The sequence below is a fragment of the Geosmithia morbida genome (assembly GCF_012550715.1).
Source record: "Geosmithia morbida isolate 1262 chromosome Unknown scaffold_3, whole genome shotgun sequence".
Taxonomy (NCBI): Eukaryota; Fungi; Ascomycota; class Sordariomycetes; order Hypocreales; family Bionectriaceae; genus Geosmithia; species Geosmithia morbida.
Window position 1 is genome coordinate 1,606,672 of NW_023336190.1, and position 12,886 is coordinate 1,619,557.

General features: G+C 54.0%; 6 protein-coding genes across 6 annotated transcripts; 1 reads left to right on the forward strand and 5 right to left on the reverse strand.

Moving 5' to 3' along the window:
• Positions 1–198: 198 nt before the first annotated feature.
• GMORB2_5426 (uncharacterized protein) lies at positions 199–592 on the reverse strand (the record flags this gene model as incomplete). Its single annotated transcript, XM_035467400.1, has 2 exons — positions 199–521; positions 583–592. 2 exons carry the CDS (start codon positions 590–592, stop codon positions 199–201), a joined length of 333 nt encoding a protein of 110 aa, XP_035323412.1.
• Positions 593–1,205: 613 nt separating this feature from the next.
• On the forward strand, positions 1,206–2,087 carry GMORB2_5427 (ANK protein; the record flags this gene model as incomplete). The annotated part of the gene is made up of 3 exons (XM_035467401.1): positions 1,206–1,226; positions 1,331–1,499; positions 1,630–2,087. The coding sequence occupies 3 exons, from the start codon at positions 1,206–1,208 to the stop codon at positions 2,085–2,087; spliced, it is 648 nt and encodes a 215-aa protein (XP_035323413.1).
• Positions 2,088–2,778: 691 nt separating this feature from the next.
• On the reverse strand, positions 2,779–5,249 carry GMORB2_5428 (Molecular chaperone DnaK (HSP70); the record flags this gene model as incomplete). Its single annotated transcript, XM_035467402.1, has 4 exons — positions 2,779–2,978; positions 3,053–4,424; positions 4,492–4,596; positions 4,674–5,249. The coding sequence occupies 4 exons, from the start codon at positions 5,247–5,249 to the stop codon at positions 2,779–2,781; spliced, it is 2,253 nt and encodes a 750-aa protein (XP_035323414.1).
• A 3,374-nt stretch (positions 5,250–8,623) lies between these two features.
• Positions 8,624–8,967, reverse strand: GMORB2_5429 (malate synthase; the record flags this gene model as incomplete). The annotated part of the gene is made up of 2 exons (XM_035467403.1): positions 8,624–8,750; positions 8,870–8,967. 2 exons carry the CDS (start codon positions 8,965–8,967, stop codon positions 8,624–8,626), a joined length of 225 nt encoding a protein of 74 aa, XP_035323415.1.
• Positions 8,968–9,087: 120 nt separating this feature from the next.
• GMORB2_5430 (malate synthase) lies at positions 9,088–9,541 on the reverse strand (the record flags this gene model as incomplete). Its single annotated transcript, XM_035467404.1, has 2 exons — positions 9,088–9,405; positions 9,449–9,541. The coding sequence occupies 2 exons, from the start codon at positions 9,539–9,541 to the stop codon at positions 9,088–9,090; spliced, it is 411 nt and encodes a 136-aa protein (XP_035323416.1).
• A 544-nt stretch (positions 9,542–10,085) lies between these two features.
• On the reverse strand, positions 10,086–10,353 carry GMORB2_5431 (malate synthase; the record flags this gene model as incomplete). Its single annotated transcript, XM_035467405.1, is given in 2 exon segments — positions 10,086–10,276; positions 10,296–10,353. 2 exon segments carry the CDS (start codon positions 10,351–10,353, stop codon positions 10,086–10,088), a joined length of 249 nt encoding a protein of 82 aa, XP_035323417.1.
• Between the last annotated feature and the right edge of the window lie 2,533 nt (positions 10,354–12,886).

The window sequence follows — 12,886 nt, forward strand, 5'->3', positions numbered from 1 at the left end:
CGGCGACTCATCGGTACCCGAAAACGATTACTACGAAACTGCGATACCCGGGGAAGAAGGAAGGAGGCCAGTGTGCTATTGCATTCGGTCCTGTTTGAAAATGCTTCACATGCTTGGAAAAATGAAAACGCCAGCGCCTCCCTCGAGCGAAAGAAGAGAAAGAGAGAGAATAAAGAGAAAGAAGGCGGAAGAATCAGATCAGTTCTCCCTCCACCGATGCCCACAAGCCATGCACTTGTAGAAGCTCGTCATAGGCTCGTCTGCACTGCGGATCTGCACCTGGAAGAAGGCAGCCTCTTCGCCGTCGCAGCCGTCGTTGGGGCACTGCACCCTTCCCTTTTGCGCATTGTCCCACGCTCCAGGCCCGCCGAATACATCCTCCTTCTCCTTGCGCTCGTATGCTCGTCGCGAGAAGACGGGGTCGACGATGGGGTGCTCAAAGGGGCATGTTCGACACTCGAGACGGTTGGTGCCCTGGTTCGTGAGGGACACGGTGAGGATGTTGGCGCAGTGGGGGCAGACTAGAGTTCAGAGTTAGTTGAGAAGCTGGTCAGAGTAGGAGAATGGGGGTGAATAGCTTACAGAGGAGCATGATTGTCGTCCAGTCCCAGTGTTGTTGTTGTTGTTGTGTATTGATTAGCAAAAAGAGAGTTGAGACATTCAAAAAGAAAAGAAGTAAAAGAGAGAGAAGGAAAAAAATATTCCTTCGTCATCAGTGGGGTTTCCCTAGTCGGAAAATGGCCCCCAAGGTATTAAGATCAAGATCCCGCATTGTCAGTACATCTAATACATTGATATTATAGCGCAGCATCTGCTACAACAGTTGAGAAAGGCATCCATTGGAGCCTCTATGGCTGCACGTCCACTGTAACCGCTGACCCCGCCGCTCGGGCGCTTGGGGGTCATCAATGTCTGTCCCCCCCCCCCCATCTTCCATCTTCCAGGAACCCCGCCACAATTCCTACGTATCTACCCGTCCATCATCTGTCGCAACCTTGTGCTGCAATCTTGTTTATGCAAACCTCCTGAACCCTTTTTCTTTTTCTTCTTCTTCTGTTTCTTTCGCCCCCTCCCCCTTTTTTAGACTCTTTTGGAGTCTTTCCCTCTCGCGAACTGTCCGCTCCTCGGTGAACCCTCCCTATACATACTCTGTTACACACACACACACACACACACACCACGCACAAACGCACAACTCTCTCATCATGGCCGAAGACGAACACGAGGTAAACCTGGACCCCGCTCGACGAGAAGACAAGAGGAAAAGGAGGAAGAGAAAAGAAACAAGGGAACAGCCGAAGAAGACTGACCTCATTTTCTGGACTGTTAGGGAGCTTCCATCCAGGAGCAGCTCATCGCCGCCTGTCGCGGTAACAACACCGACCTCCTAGAAGAGATTCTGGAGGACAAGCCCGACGACGTGATCTCCAAGCTTCTGAACGAGACCGTCACCGTTCTGGGCAACCATCTCTATCACGAGGCAGCACTACGAGGACATTGTACGCTTTACAGTCTCTCCATTCTTTCTTGCTCTCCTGTTTTTCTTTCTTCCCCCCACCACCTTCCTTCCAATCTACACCTCCTGACCTTGGGCTGACGCCTTGTCCGTGAACAAAAAAAAAAAAAAAGACGAAGTAATCGACTTCCTCCTCGATCAACCAGACTTTGAATGCGACCCCGTCACCCGCATCGAGGGTGACACCCCCCTCCACTCCGTCATCCGCTGGCTCAACGACGAGCCCGCCGCCCAGCGACCCTTCGGCAAGGCCCTAGTGGAGATGATGCTCGAGGCCGGGTCCAACCCCCGCGCACGGAACCGTCAGGGCGTCACCCCCTGGCAGCTCGTCGACCCGTCCAACCAGGAGCTCAGGGACGTCATAAAGCAGCACGAGTTCGCCTCGCAGAATGCCGGCGACTATGTCAACGCCACACCTGCCGCGAACAAAAACAAGGACAACGACAGCAAGATCTACGACGACGGTGTCCAGGCTGACGACGACGAGAGTGACGACGACGCCGAATTCAGTGGGAGCGATGATGATGAGAGGGCTGAGTGGGAGCGTAGACGCAAGGAGAAGAGGGGTTGAGGCCCCTGATGCAGAAAATGAGACCTGTGGTTCATTTGGATTTATATGAACATTTTGCTATTGGCGTTTGGAAGATTTGAAAACCAAAAAAAAAGAAAGGTCTTTTTTTTTCTTTTAGAAAAATGTATATTGCATTTCCTCTCTTGTTTCTCCTTCTTCTTCTAGATCTTGTTGCATAGGCTGGTGCTGTGAGCGAGTTTATCTTATGTTGCCAGTGGGTGGGAAGGAAAGTATGTGATTCCTGTGGTCTGTGTTCATATGTCCAAGTCTTCACCGGGATGGCTGATCAAATCTTTTGAGTCTCATTTGCTATATATCATCTGCCCATAAAACCTTTAGGCGCGAGAATAGAAAACGAGATAGAAAACATGGACTTACTCCCTCCCCTACCGCGGAATTAAGAAGAAACAAGAGAGAACAAAAAGTGTCGGCAGTGGCAAGAAGGTGTAGAAAGAAGAAGAAAGAACAGGGGGGAAACAGGGGGGGAAAAAGGGCAGCTAGTCTAACGTAGAGAGATGCATCGTCTGTTTCTTCCAAGCCAACCTTACAGGGTATCTCTTTTTTTTTATGGTCAGGGTTTTTGAAAAAGGGTGTCAAGGTAGCGAGGTAGTAATAATGTATGTAGTGGTACATTTTTCGGGTGTACTTGAATTCTGTTGAATTCAAGACAGAGTCCCCTTCCTCAACTACCCTACCTGAACCTCGCTCGGCAGCGACCCATAACCTCTCCCTGGCAGACGAGCTCGGCGCTGAACTCGGACCCGTCCAGGGTCAGGTAAATGTCAAAGTAGACTCTGTAAAAGGTTCCCTGCGGCGTGTCCATGCGCTCAAAGTCCTTTTCCAGGTTCTTGCGCGACAGGTCCGACGTGAGGGTGACGACTTCCTTGATGCCTATGGTGGTCGCAGAGTTAGCAGATTGCTCGGTGAGTGAGCGGAGAGAAGGGAGTGGCCGGATCGAGACGTACGAGGATCCTTGGTGTATTCGGGGCAGACATCGTCATCACAGGCGTAGAGGACATCCTCGTACATGAGGGTGGCTCCCGGGGCAACCTGTCGGAAGAACGAGACCTTGACGGGCTCTCCATTCTTGACCCTCTGGCCCTTCTGGACAAAGATCTGCCTGGTAAACTTGCAGCGGTCCTTTCCGTCGAGAGAGGGCACGCGGTACGCCTCGGGGTGGTATCCCTCCTTGAAGGGCTGGAGCGTGGCCATGAGGTAGTGGCGACGGGCGACGCGGTGGGTGACGATGCGCTCCGAGATGCCGGCGGTGACGGCGCCCTTTACGATGGCGGCGACCGAGTCCATTGGGCGGACGACCTTGGACTGGAACTGGGGCGGCACGTGGAGCTTGATCTGCTGGAAGAGGTACTCGGAGGCACCGAAGCCACCGACGACGAGGATGTTCTGGAGGGCGCGGTTCTGCGCCTGGATGGCGATGATCTGGTTGCGGACCAGCTCGAGGATGCGATTCACGACGGGCTCGAAGCACTGCAGGATCTCCTCGTTGGTAAAGGTCATGTAGCCCTCCTCGATGCCGGCCTCCGGGAACTCGGCCTCGATGCCGACGTCGACGGCCCACTTCTGGCCGTTGTTGCGGAAGTCGGCCTTGATGCGGTTCTCAAAGTCCATGATGCACTTGGCGTAGACGCGGCCGGCCGTCTTGGACCCGTCGGGGAGCTTCATCTTGCGGATCTTGGTGCGCAGGATGTTGCTGAAGTTGCGGTTGAGCGCCGTGGAACCGCAGGAGTCGCCGGATCCGGCCGTGCACTCGGACACGGTGAAGGGGTTCTCGTCCTCGACCTCGTACGAGATGAGATCGACAGTACCACCACCGCAGTCGACGATGAGCACGGCGTCGTGGACCTTGAGGTTGAGCAGGCCCGTCTTGGAGCAGAACATGGCGGCAGCCTCGGGCTCCGAGATGAGCGTCAGGCGGTTGTCGTTCTCGTCGCGCAGGAAGCCGGCTTGGATGGCGGCGGCGCGCGTGGCGGCCTTTCCTGCGTCGTTCCAGATGGCCGGGACTGTCAGGTAGTAGCGGATGTTGCGCTCCTCACGGTTGAAGACCTCGCCCAGCGTCTTCTGCAAGGCCGAGCGCATGGCCTGGCGCAGCTTGAACAGGTAGTCGGCGGCCACGTCGATCTCCGACTTGCCCGGGGGCAGCGGTGGCAGGTTGATGGGGTCAATGTAGGTGTTGCCGCTGAGCATCAGCTGCAGCTTGAACCACTCGACCTTTTGCACGCCGGGCTTGGGGTAGCCGGTAGGGGCCAGGGCGTCGGCGATATCGGGGCCCCATCCCACCACCTTTTGGTACTGATCGTAGTACAGAACGGTGGGGATCTTGTGCGATGGTCAGTCTCAAGTGCCATAGCTGTGTTGCCCGCTCCTTTCTTCTTCCCCCGCTCACCTTTTGCTTGGTATATGAGCCGGCACCGGGCCACTCGGTAATGATGTCTTCCTTGGCTTCGTTGTTCGTGGCAAAAGCGAATGCGACGCCGGAGAAGGTGGTACCCTGCGACGAGTTAGCTCAACCTTCTCGGTTCGGGTCTCTCCTCCGTATCGTCCTCCACCGCGACCGGGAACACGTACAAAGTCGATTCCGACGATGAGCTGCGACTTGCTCTTGCTAGAGCCCTCAACCTCGGCAGCCGGGTTCCCGTACTGCTGAGCAATGGGACCACCAGCCGGCGGGGGGGGTCCGGGGGGGTAGCCGCCGCCGCCGCCGCCATAGCCGGCGGGGTGGCCGCCCATGGCGTGAGGGGGCGGGTATCCGGCAGGAGCAGTGTTGATGGGGGGAGGCCCGCCGACCATCTGGCTGGGGGGTGTCCTGTTCTGACCGTGGTGGCTGCTGCGACCCACGGGGGTTCCGGGAGGGGGAGGACCACCCTGCTGGTAGCCGGGCGAGTAGCCTGGAGGAGGGCGGTTGTTGGGGTTCATGGCGAGACCTGTGGGCGATGGCGAATGGCCGATGGAAGGAGGGGGAGGCGACGTGGTGCCACTGCCGAGGGCGGCTGGCGGGGCGGACGATGAAGGCGGGGGAGGCGTATTGTATGTGCTTGTCGTTGTGGTGCTGCTGCTGTGAGCGGATGACGGCGGAGGAGCACCCTGAAAGCTGGCGGCGGACTTGCGTTTTCCAAAGCCAAAGCTCTTGAGGCGAGAATTCATGGAGCTCATAAGGATAGAGAGAGGAGAAAGTGAAACACGGGACAGAAAACTTCTACCCAGAGGGTAGAGAAAACGGTGGGGAGGGAGGAGAGGGGTTAAGGGCACGGACAGTGACGGAGTGAGAGAAAGGGAAGGAGAGAAGAAAGTATGAGGAGGAGGAGGAGTAATAACGTGTGTCTAAGAAAGGACGCCTGGGCTAAATGAATGGCTTACGGCGTTTTGGATGCAACAACGGACAATGGAGGGGAGGGGTTGGTGTGAGGGGCGGAGAAATAGGTGAGAAAGCGGGCGCGGGACAGTCAATATGGGGAATCAGACCCGCCGCAGCAGCTTGCTTTCCAGGTTGGCCAGTACGAGTGTTACGGGTAAAGGTCAGTATCTCGGGTTGATAATACTGGCTCTATCCTCTCTAAGCTGGCCTGTACAGTACCTACATATACGTAGACCACCGCGTACAGGTATGGATGATGGAGGCTGCCCGTAACCAGCAAGTACCTCCCGCCCGTCCATAGGACTCGAGACGCACGATAGCGGGGCGACTCTCCCCTGGGCCCCGGGCCCTGGCTCGCTGTCCCTGGCTCACTGTCTCACTGGTTAGGTCACCGGCCGGACGCTCCTTTAGGCTGGCTGGGCTTGGTCAACAATTCCTGGGCGCCCAGCGAAACAGCTCGTTTGGCGATGGAGGCTATACGAGTCGTAGATCGTATTGAGCCAACACAGCACCGCACACGCGCCAGGGCATTAGAGCAGGCGCAGTATTGCTACTCCGTAAGGAATGGCGGAATTATTCGATGTCACCCATGGGTTGCGGGTTGCAGATATCTCGGTTTCAGCATCACAGGTATACTCGTACAGATCTGTACGTGTAGTTCAACTGTGCCCTTTCGTCTCTCAACACACACACACACACACACCGCCTTATACGGTATGATGAACCAATCTCTAGTACATGATATTATATATTACCATACTCAATACATTTTCTTATTTTTATTCTTCACCACTGCCGCACATGTCCAGCACGCCGTAAGCAAGAAAATATCCCAGCAACTGCTGCTGCTGACATATTCTCCCCTTCATCATCGCAGCATTCCCCGGAAAAAAAACTTGATCAGCATCCTTGTACCATTAGATCCCTCCCACGGATGAAATCCTTCCTTCCGACCCTTGTCTGTCCCCGACTTACATGTACTCGTACTACTTGGCAGTACGAGTATGGCCATCCTTTCAGTCGCCGGTGGCTGAGCCTTGGCAGCCTTAGGTACTAAATTAGGCCAATGAGCTGCGCCACCCGGTCGCCGTTACATACTCGTAGTATGAACAGGAGTACGAAAGGGGAGGAGGTTGTGATAACTCATGTAATACTTGTAGACGGCAGCGATGCTAACGATGCGGCATTCAGGATCTGTCATACGATTCTTGAAAGATTGAACGTAGCAGCAGAAGAAGTAGGCGCAGGTAAGGCTGAACCCCCGAAGAAAGAGGGGTCCAGTGCTGCAGCAAGAGCGATATTATTAATGGCAGCAAACTGCGGAGCGTCGTACATCCCATCCATGTCCCTCTCTACTCGTACTCGTACATGTTCAATCCTAGGAATTGTCTCTTCTCCTGTCCAATTGGGGGGGGGAGTTGTAGTGTGCCCTTCGTCCATCCATGACACAGACAAGGCACAAAGGGCGGCTACGGGGAATTCCTCTCTCTGCTCGGACTCGTACGTGCTCTTGTCTATCCCTCCTCCACCCATGGGTAGATGCATGTACATGTATTCTGCTCGGAGTGATACCGTGAGCGCTATAAATGTTATCTAGATAACTACCTAATCAGAAAGGAGAAACGATTCGTCGTGATACCCAAACTCACCACGGTTAGGAACAAACAAACAGACAAGCCATTGCATCGTATTACTCGTATGTCTTGCTCAAATATCCTACCACATGTACTACTACAAACTACTACAAACTACTACTACTACTACTACTACTACTACTACTACTACTACTACTACTACTACTACTACTACTAACTACTACTACTCCTACTACTCCTACTACTACTAACTATTACTACTGCTACTACTCCGTTACATACGAGAGTACCGAGAGGCCATGACAAATTGTTCGCCAAGACTTGTTTATGGCTGTGCACGAGAGTATGCCTGTGCGCTTTGCGTGTGGGACCAGACCTGTTTGGGGTTGCCAATGCCAGATTTACGAAGGAGAGGGCCGAACACCGAGAAAAGTATTGATTCATGCTCGTACGCTAATAATAATCATACCGACTGAAATTTAGAGTACGCCGCCACCCTTCAGCACCCCACGTTGTCCTTAGCGTTCCGTGCACTCAGTATTATATTACGTCGGTGCAGCGTGCCCTTCGAGGTTGAAGTGAAAATGATCAGCATCGTCATTACCCACTGCGGCTCCTGCTCAAAACCTCGGTTTCGAGAGAATAGGTCTACTCTTTCTCGATCCCGGGACAGCGTTCGGGTTCGCTTTCGACTTGTAGTCCCCGGAAATGAAACACGGCATGCCCATACCGCATGCTGCTAGTAATAGTACATACGATACTCCGTATACCTACACGAGCGTCGAGTAGTGGACTGTTATATATTACTCCGTAGCAGTACTCCGGTACCTGCGGCCTGTGACATTTGACGTCGGTAGTACGCCGGGAGACTGATCGATACACTGGCGCTGATGGTTTTGATAGACAGTACGCCTTACCTCTACGAGTAATAGTCCGAATACTAGCTAGTAGCTACTCCGTAATACACTCTTTTTTTAGAAACACACATAGCATACTCTCTCTCCCCAGCACTCTACAGACTGCAGCTATCAACTGCAAACCCCCTTCAGGCTCCCTGTCGACAATTTCTGATCCTCCCATACTCTGTGACCCGCTCTGGACCTGGGAAATTCCGAGGCACGGGTTCGCATGCGGAATCCGCATCCATCATCTCTCGACTTCGGGGCGGGGAGATGTAGGGTGGGTGCGACACGAGCAGAGGGCCAGCCACCCCTTGGATACTGAAACAGCGTCAACACTTCACAGTCCATATTCCCACTTCCGATCCCTCTTCTTCCAAGCCGAACCTATTAGTCTGTACGCCGTCGAGGCGATACAGTCTGCGCAATCTCACTGCACTGCAGCCTCGAATCAAACTCAGTCGTACGTTTTCACTCAACTCAGAGCAGTACCCAAGAGGCAGAGGAGAGGGTGTGAAAAGAGGGCGGCAGGGGAGAGAAAAAAACATTCACGAGGCCAAAAAGTCGGCAATAGTCCTCGCCACATATCTGTCCGGCAAAGTACTGCGCCACAGGCTGATACTTGTTTCTCTTGGGAGCCTTGGCCTCCATACCGTCTGTGCACCCTCCTCAGCAGACGAGAGGCATATGATATGCCTTGTCAACGTTTTCCCCTTCGAATGTGGTGACGTCGTGACGAACACGTAGCCAGGATTGGCTGCGCGATGCTTCTGCCGCGGCGGCATCCTCTGTTGTTCTCTGTCGTGTCGGTGGGATGCGGGGAATAGTCCCCAAGGAAGTGAAGGGTAAAACAGCAAGGGGGAAAAGAAAAGAGAGAGACCAGAAAACAGCTCATAAGATAGATCTGCTGCGCACGCAACCCCTTTGCCCTGAATCCATGCCTCCACGTAGCCTAGGTCGATATTGAGGTTCTTCTGGATGCCGTCCTCGGTGACAGCACCGGGGACATCCATGTTGAGCGAACCGCTCCGCGAGACGCTTACGTCCACCCTGCGGCGAAGAGCTGGTTAGGCTTCGGCATGTGGCGGTTGGACACGGTCGGGGACAATGGCCGCGACGGCCGGGTGGGCAACCTAGGAGCCATTGTGGCTGGCGTGGACCTCGCGGACCTCATCGGCGCGCACGCCGTCCATGGCGCGGTCGTTGGCCTGCCGGTCGTCCTCGATGGGGATATGCGAGGCCATGCCGCCTATGGCGTGCACACCGCCGCGATGGCACGTATGGATGCGTAGCTCGACGTAGGCGTCCATGAAGGGCACCGTCATGGCGACGGCGGACCGGTCGGGCGGGACGAAGTCCGGGTTCTGGCAGGACTTCTTGATGACGCTGAAGATGCAGTCCCACCTGCCCCGGCTGAGGCCGGCGCTGTGGCCGCGCGGCTCATGGGAGATCTCTTTTTATCTTGAAGGCGGCTAAGATAGTCTCGATGAGCACCGTGGTGCCGACGGTGCCGCGGGACATCAACAGCCGGTCCTGCGCCAGGTCGGAGATGCCATTCTGCAGACGCGCCTCCAGGTGACCCTCCATTTTGGGGACCCTCCGTTTTGGGGAGTGATAAGCTCAGTTTGAAGCCGCGTCGCTGCGACTCCACGGCGTTGTGGAAGAAGTACAGCCCAAACTTGAATCGCCCGACGGTGGGCTCGCCGTCCACCGTTACGTGCTCCTCTTCCAGGTTCCATCCCTTCAGTCGGAGGACGAGCGGAGGGGGCGGGGGCGTCCGGCCTGTTCGAAGCTTGTACTCTTTCAATCCCTACCTAAAGTCGACGGCCTGGCGTCGGATGGCGTCGTGCAGGTTGACTTGGCCGTCGATAATGCTGTCTCAGTAGGGGCGCTGGAGTATCATTCAATAGGGTCAGAGTATACAGCCGGTAGTGTTTTTGATTGCTTGCTTCTCTGGGCAAGATTTGGGATCAGGGGCTGGATAGGAGTGTGGAAAGAGTCACCTATCCTCCATGTCGGCCATGTAAGTTCACACATTAGGATTGGTCATCTTCACCACAATCTCGCGATCAGTGGGACAGGTGATCTCGATACGTCGGTCGACTAGCCCGGGCGCGGATGTGGCATCCTTCTAGGCATCATTGTCGCGTATGTGCTTCGTCCTGGGGAGCAGGTCTAGTAGGACGCCGCGGTCGAGTTCGGCCTGACGAAGCCTGCAGCTCTTGAGTAGGGCATTGCAGGCCGTGTCGAAGGTGCGGTGCAGCAGGGCGAGGAATGCCGGGGCATAGGTGGTGAGGATGTTGTTGTTGGAGTCGTTCGGTCCTGCCGATGACGTTGGCACCCTGGAGGATAGAGTCTGCGGTGGCCACGTTGGTGATGACGTTTTTGATGGGTATCATCGTCAATCCGGGAGTTCGGCATTCTTGCCATGGGAAAGGTGTTTATGAGAGCACAGGGTAAAGAATCAGAAGAGTGATGATGATGGGTCGGAATGTGGGCAGAGAGACTCTGTAAGGTGTCTGTCCTTGTCTGATGGACATCTCCGACCCCTCATCTGTCGATCGTCTCGTGCGTGTGCTATGGATTGAAGCCGACGGTTGGTTGGTCTGATGATATCCATCATCGGATCAATCACCTCACCCTCGATCCGGCTCGGCAAAAACGGGGTTTGTTCGGTCCTGATCGGTATACCTAGGGCGAGGTGAGGGGGAGGCGACCGGCGCATGTTTAGCAGTATTATGAGTGTGTTGATCAACGGATGGAAGCTTTCCATGTGACAGACCTGGGGTGCTGGGAGCAAACCAGGGGAATGGTACGACGACTGCTCGTACGACTACAGTGTGCTGCTGCTAGATCCTAGTACGAGTAATATTATATGTAGACTGTAATACGGAGTAATAATACGGAGTGGTAGTATTACGGAGTAGGTGGGAAAGATGATAACACAACATGGCGTCACCGCGGGGTCTCCAGTGTCTTGGAAGTTAGAACAGGAACTCTCCAGACTTTGGAGCGCGATTGAGGTGACGTGAGGAATGTGCCGAAATACGGAGAAGCAGGTGATGCGGATTGATTATTATCATAGTCATCATAGTCGTTGTTATGATTACTACTACTACTACTACTACTACTACTACTACTATTATTATTATCGTTATTATTATCATATATCATAATATTTCTTAGCCCTCCTCCCACCCAATCTCGAGTGTTCCGTACGTCGTATTACTCGGCCAGGTACCTATTCGTGGGTATTGGGGGTTCTTTCTTCCCCTGTTTTCTTCTTCTTTTTCTTCCCCAGGACCCCAGGACGATTAAGGCACTACAGGTCTACGTATAATATTACGGCGATATTATTACTACTACTACTACACTACTACTAACCTGGCCAGCCTGACTTCCGTGAAACTGACCGATCAGTCAATTATGGGACCCCAGAGCCAAGAAGAACATGGGTTTGCCAGGTGGTTTTGCCATGTGACTTGCCAGGTGGCCAGGGCCCAAGGGCCAAGACACAGGATACGGGACACGGAACGCGGGAGATGCGGAGTGCGCAGAGGCCAAGAGCAAAGGCCAGATCAGAGCAGAAGCAAGGCAGGAGCGAGGCAGGAGCAGTGACCGAGAATGATGATGCGGCTTAAGTTGGCCCCGGTTACTGGAGCCTTTAGCGTCAGTGCTAGAAGGATCCATCTGCTGGGGCCAAGAACAGCGTCGATTTTATTACGGAGTATTAATAATGTCTGTAATGCTCGTAGTATGGAGTAGTACGGAGTAGTACGGAGTAATAGAAGCTGGGGCGAGTCGGACCGTCTACGGCGTTGCGTGGGAATTGGGCCACCCGGACCGACCGACTATTTCTTTTTTTTTTTCGGGGTATGGTCACGCGGTCATTTGGTGTACGTATCTTTCCTGTTCTTTTCGGCCTGTCCCAGGCCTTGCTGGCGTCTTTTCTAGGTCTCGTTCTTTGACTTTCATCTTACCCTGGTCGTACGTAGTACCCGTAGACTGTAATCTGGATAGTAGTATCGTTCAATCTTGCAAGTGTATGTGTGTGCGTGCGCGTGCATTCGGCAGTGAAATATCATACTCGTAATTCTCCTAGGCGGGATTGGCGGGCTGCGTGCAGTTGTGCAGTGTGCAGAGATGATCTCGTCGTAGCTGCGCGTATTTTTGACCGTTCCGGCAGGGGTGAATGATGTTATATTACGACGTGTAGTAATAATACGTTCGATGATGCCGACGTGACATGCTAGTAGCCAGAAGAACCGAAGAAAGCAGGGAATTGCCTCCTTCTTCTTCTCTGGTCGGTTGAATCGATGTCAATCATTTAGCCGTCGCGTGCAGTTCAAGGGCCACGAAGGGTGCAGGTGACAGAATGGGAATTGTGGCAGGTGCGAACCAGCCAGAGCAGGAAAAGCAAGAGTCCAGAACTCGTCCTCACCGCCTTCGGGCCTTTTCCCTGTCTGCCCTATACGGGAAAGCATCAAGAGCTTATCACTGCATCCTTCCTAAAAGACTCGCACCGTTTCGTAGCATCACGAGTACTTGTACTTGACTGGCTCTACTCTCTTACGATTTCCTATCCCCCCGTACTTTATATACTAAATACGACATGCAGACACATATCTGTACAGAGAGACTCGTACAGAGAGACTCGAACAGAGTAAACACTCACTCGTACTACCTTCCATGTTTTTGGTACATACTGATATTAATACTGCATAGTACCTGCACACCACCAACGGCACCCACTAGTACTCGAGACCCGTGGTAGACGGACCCCGCCACCCGTTATTATTTGCCTCGACCAGAGACATTCTGTAGACCAGGTATCTGCACGACTGCGGCCCGTTTCCCCCCCCCCCCCCTTCTTCTCTTTTTCACGTCTACTTGTCTTACTCCGGTTCCAATTCGGGGTATTGCTCAAGATAG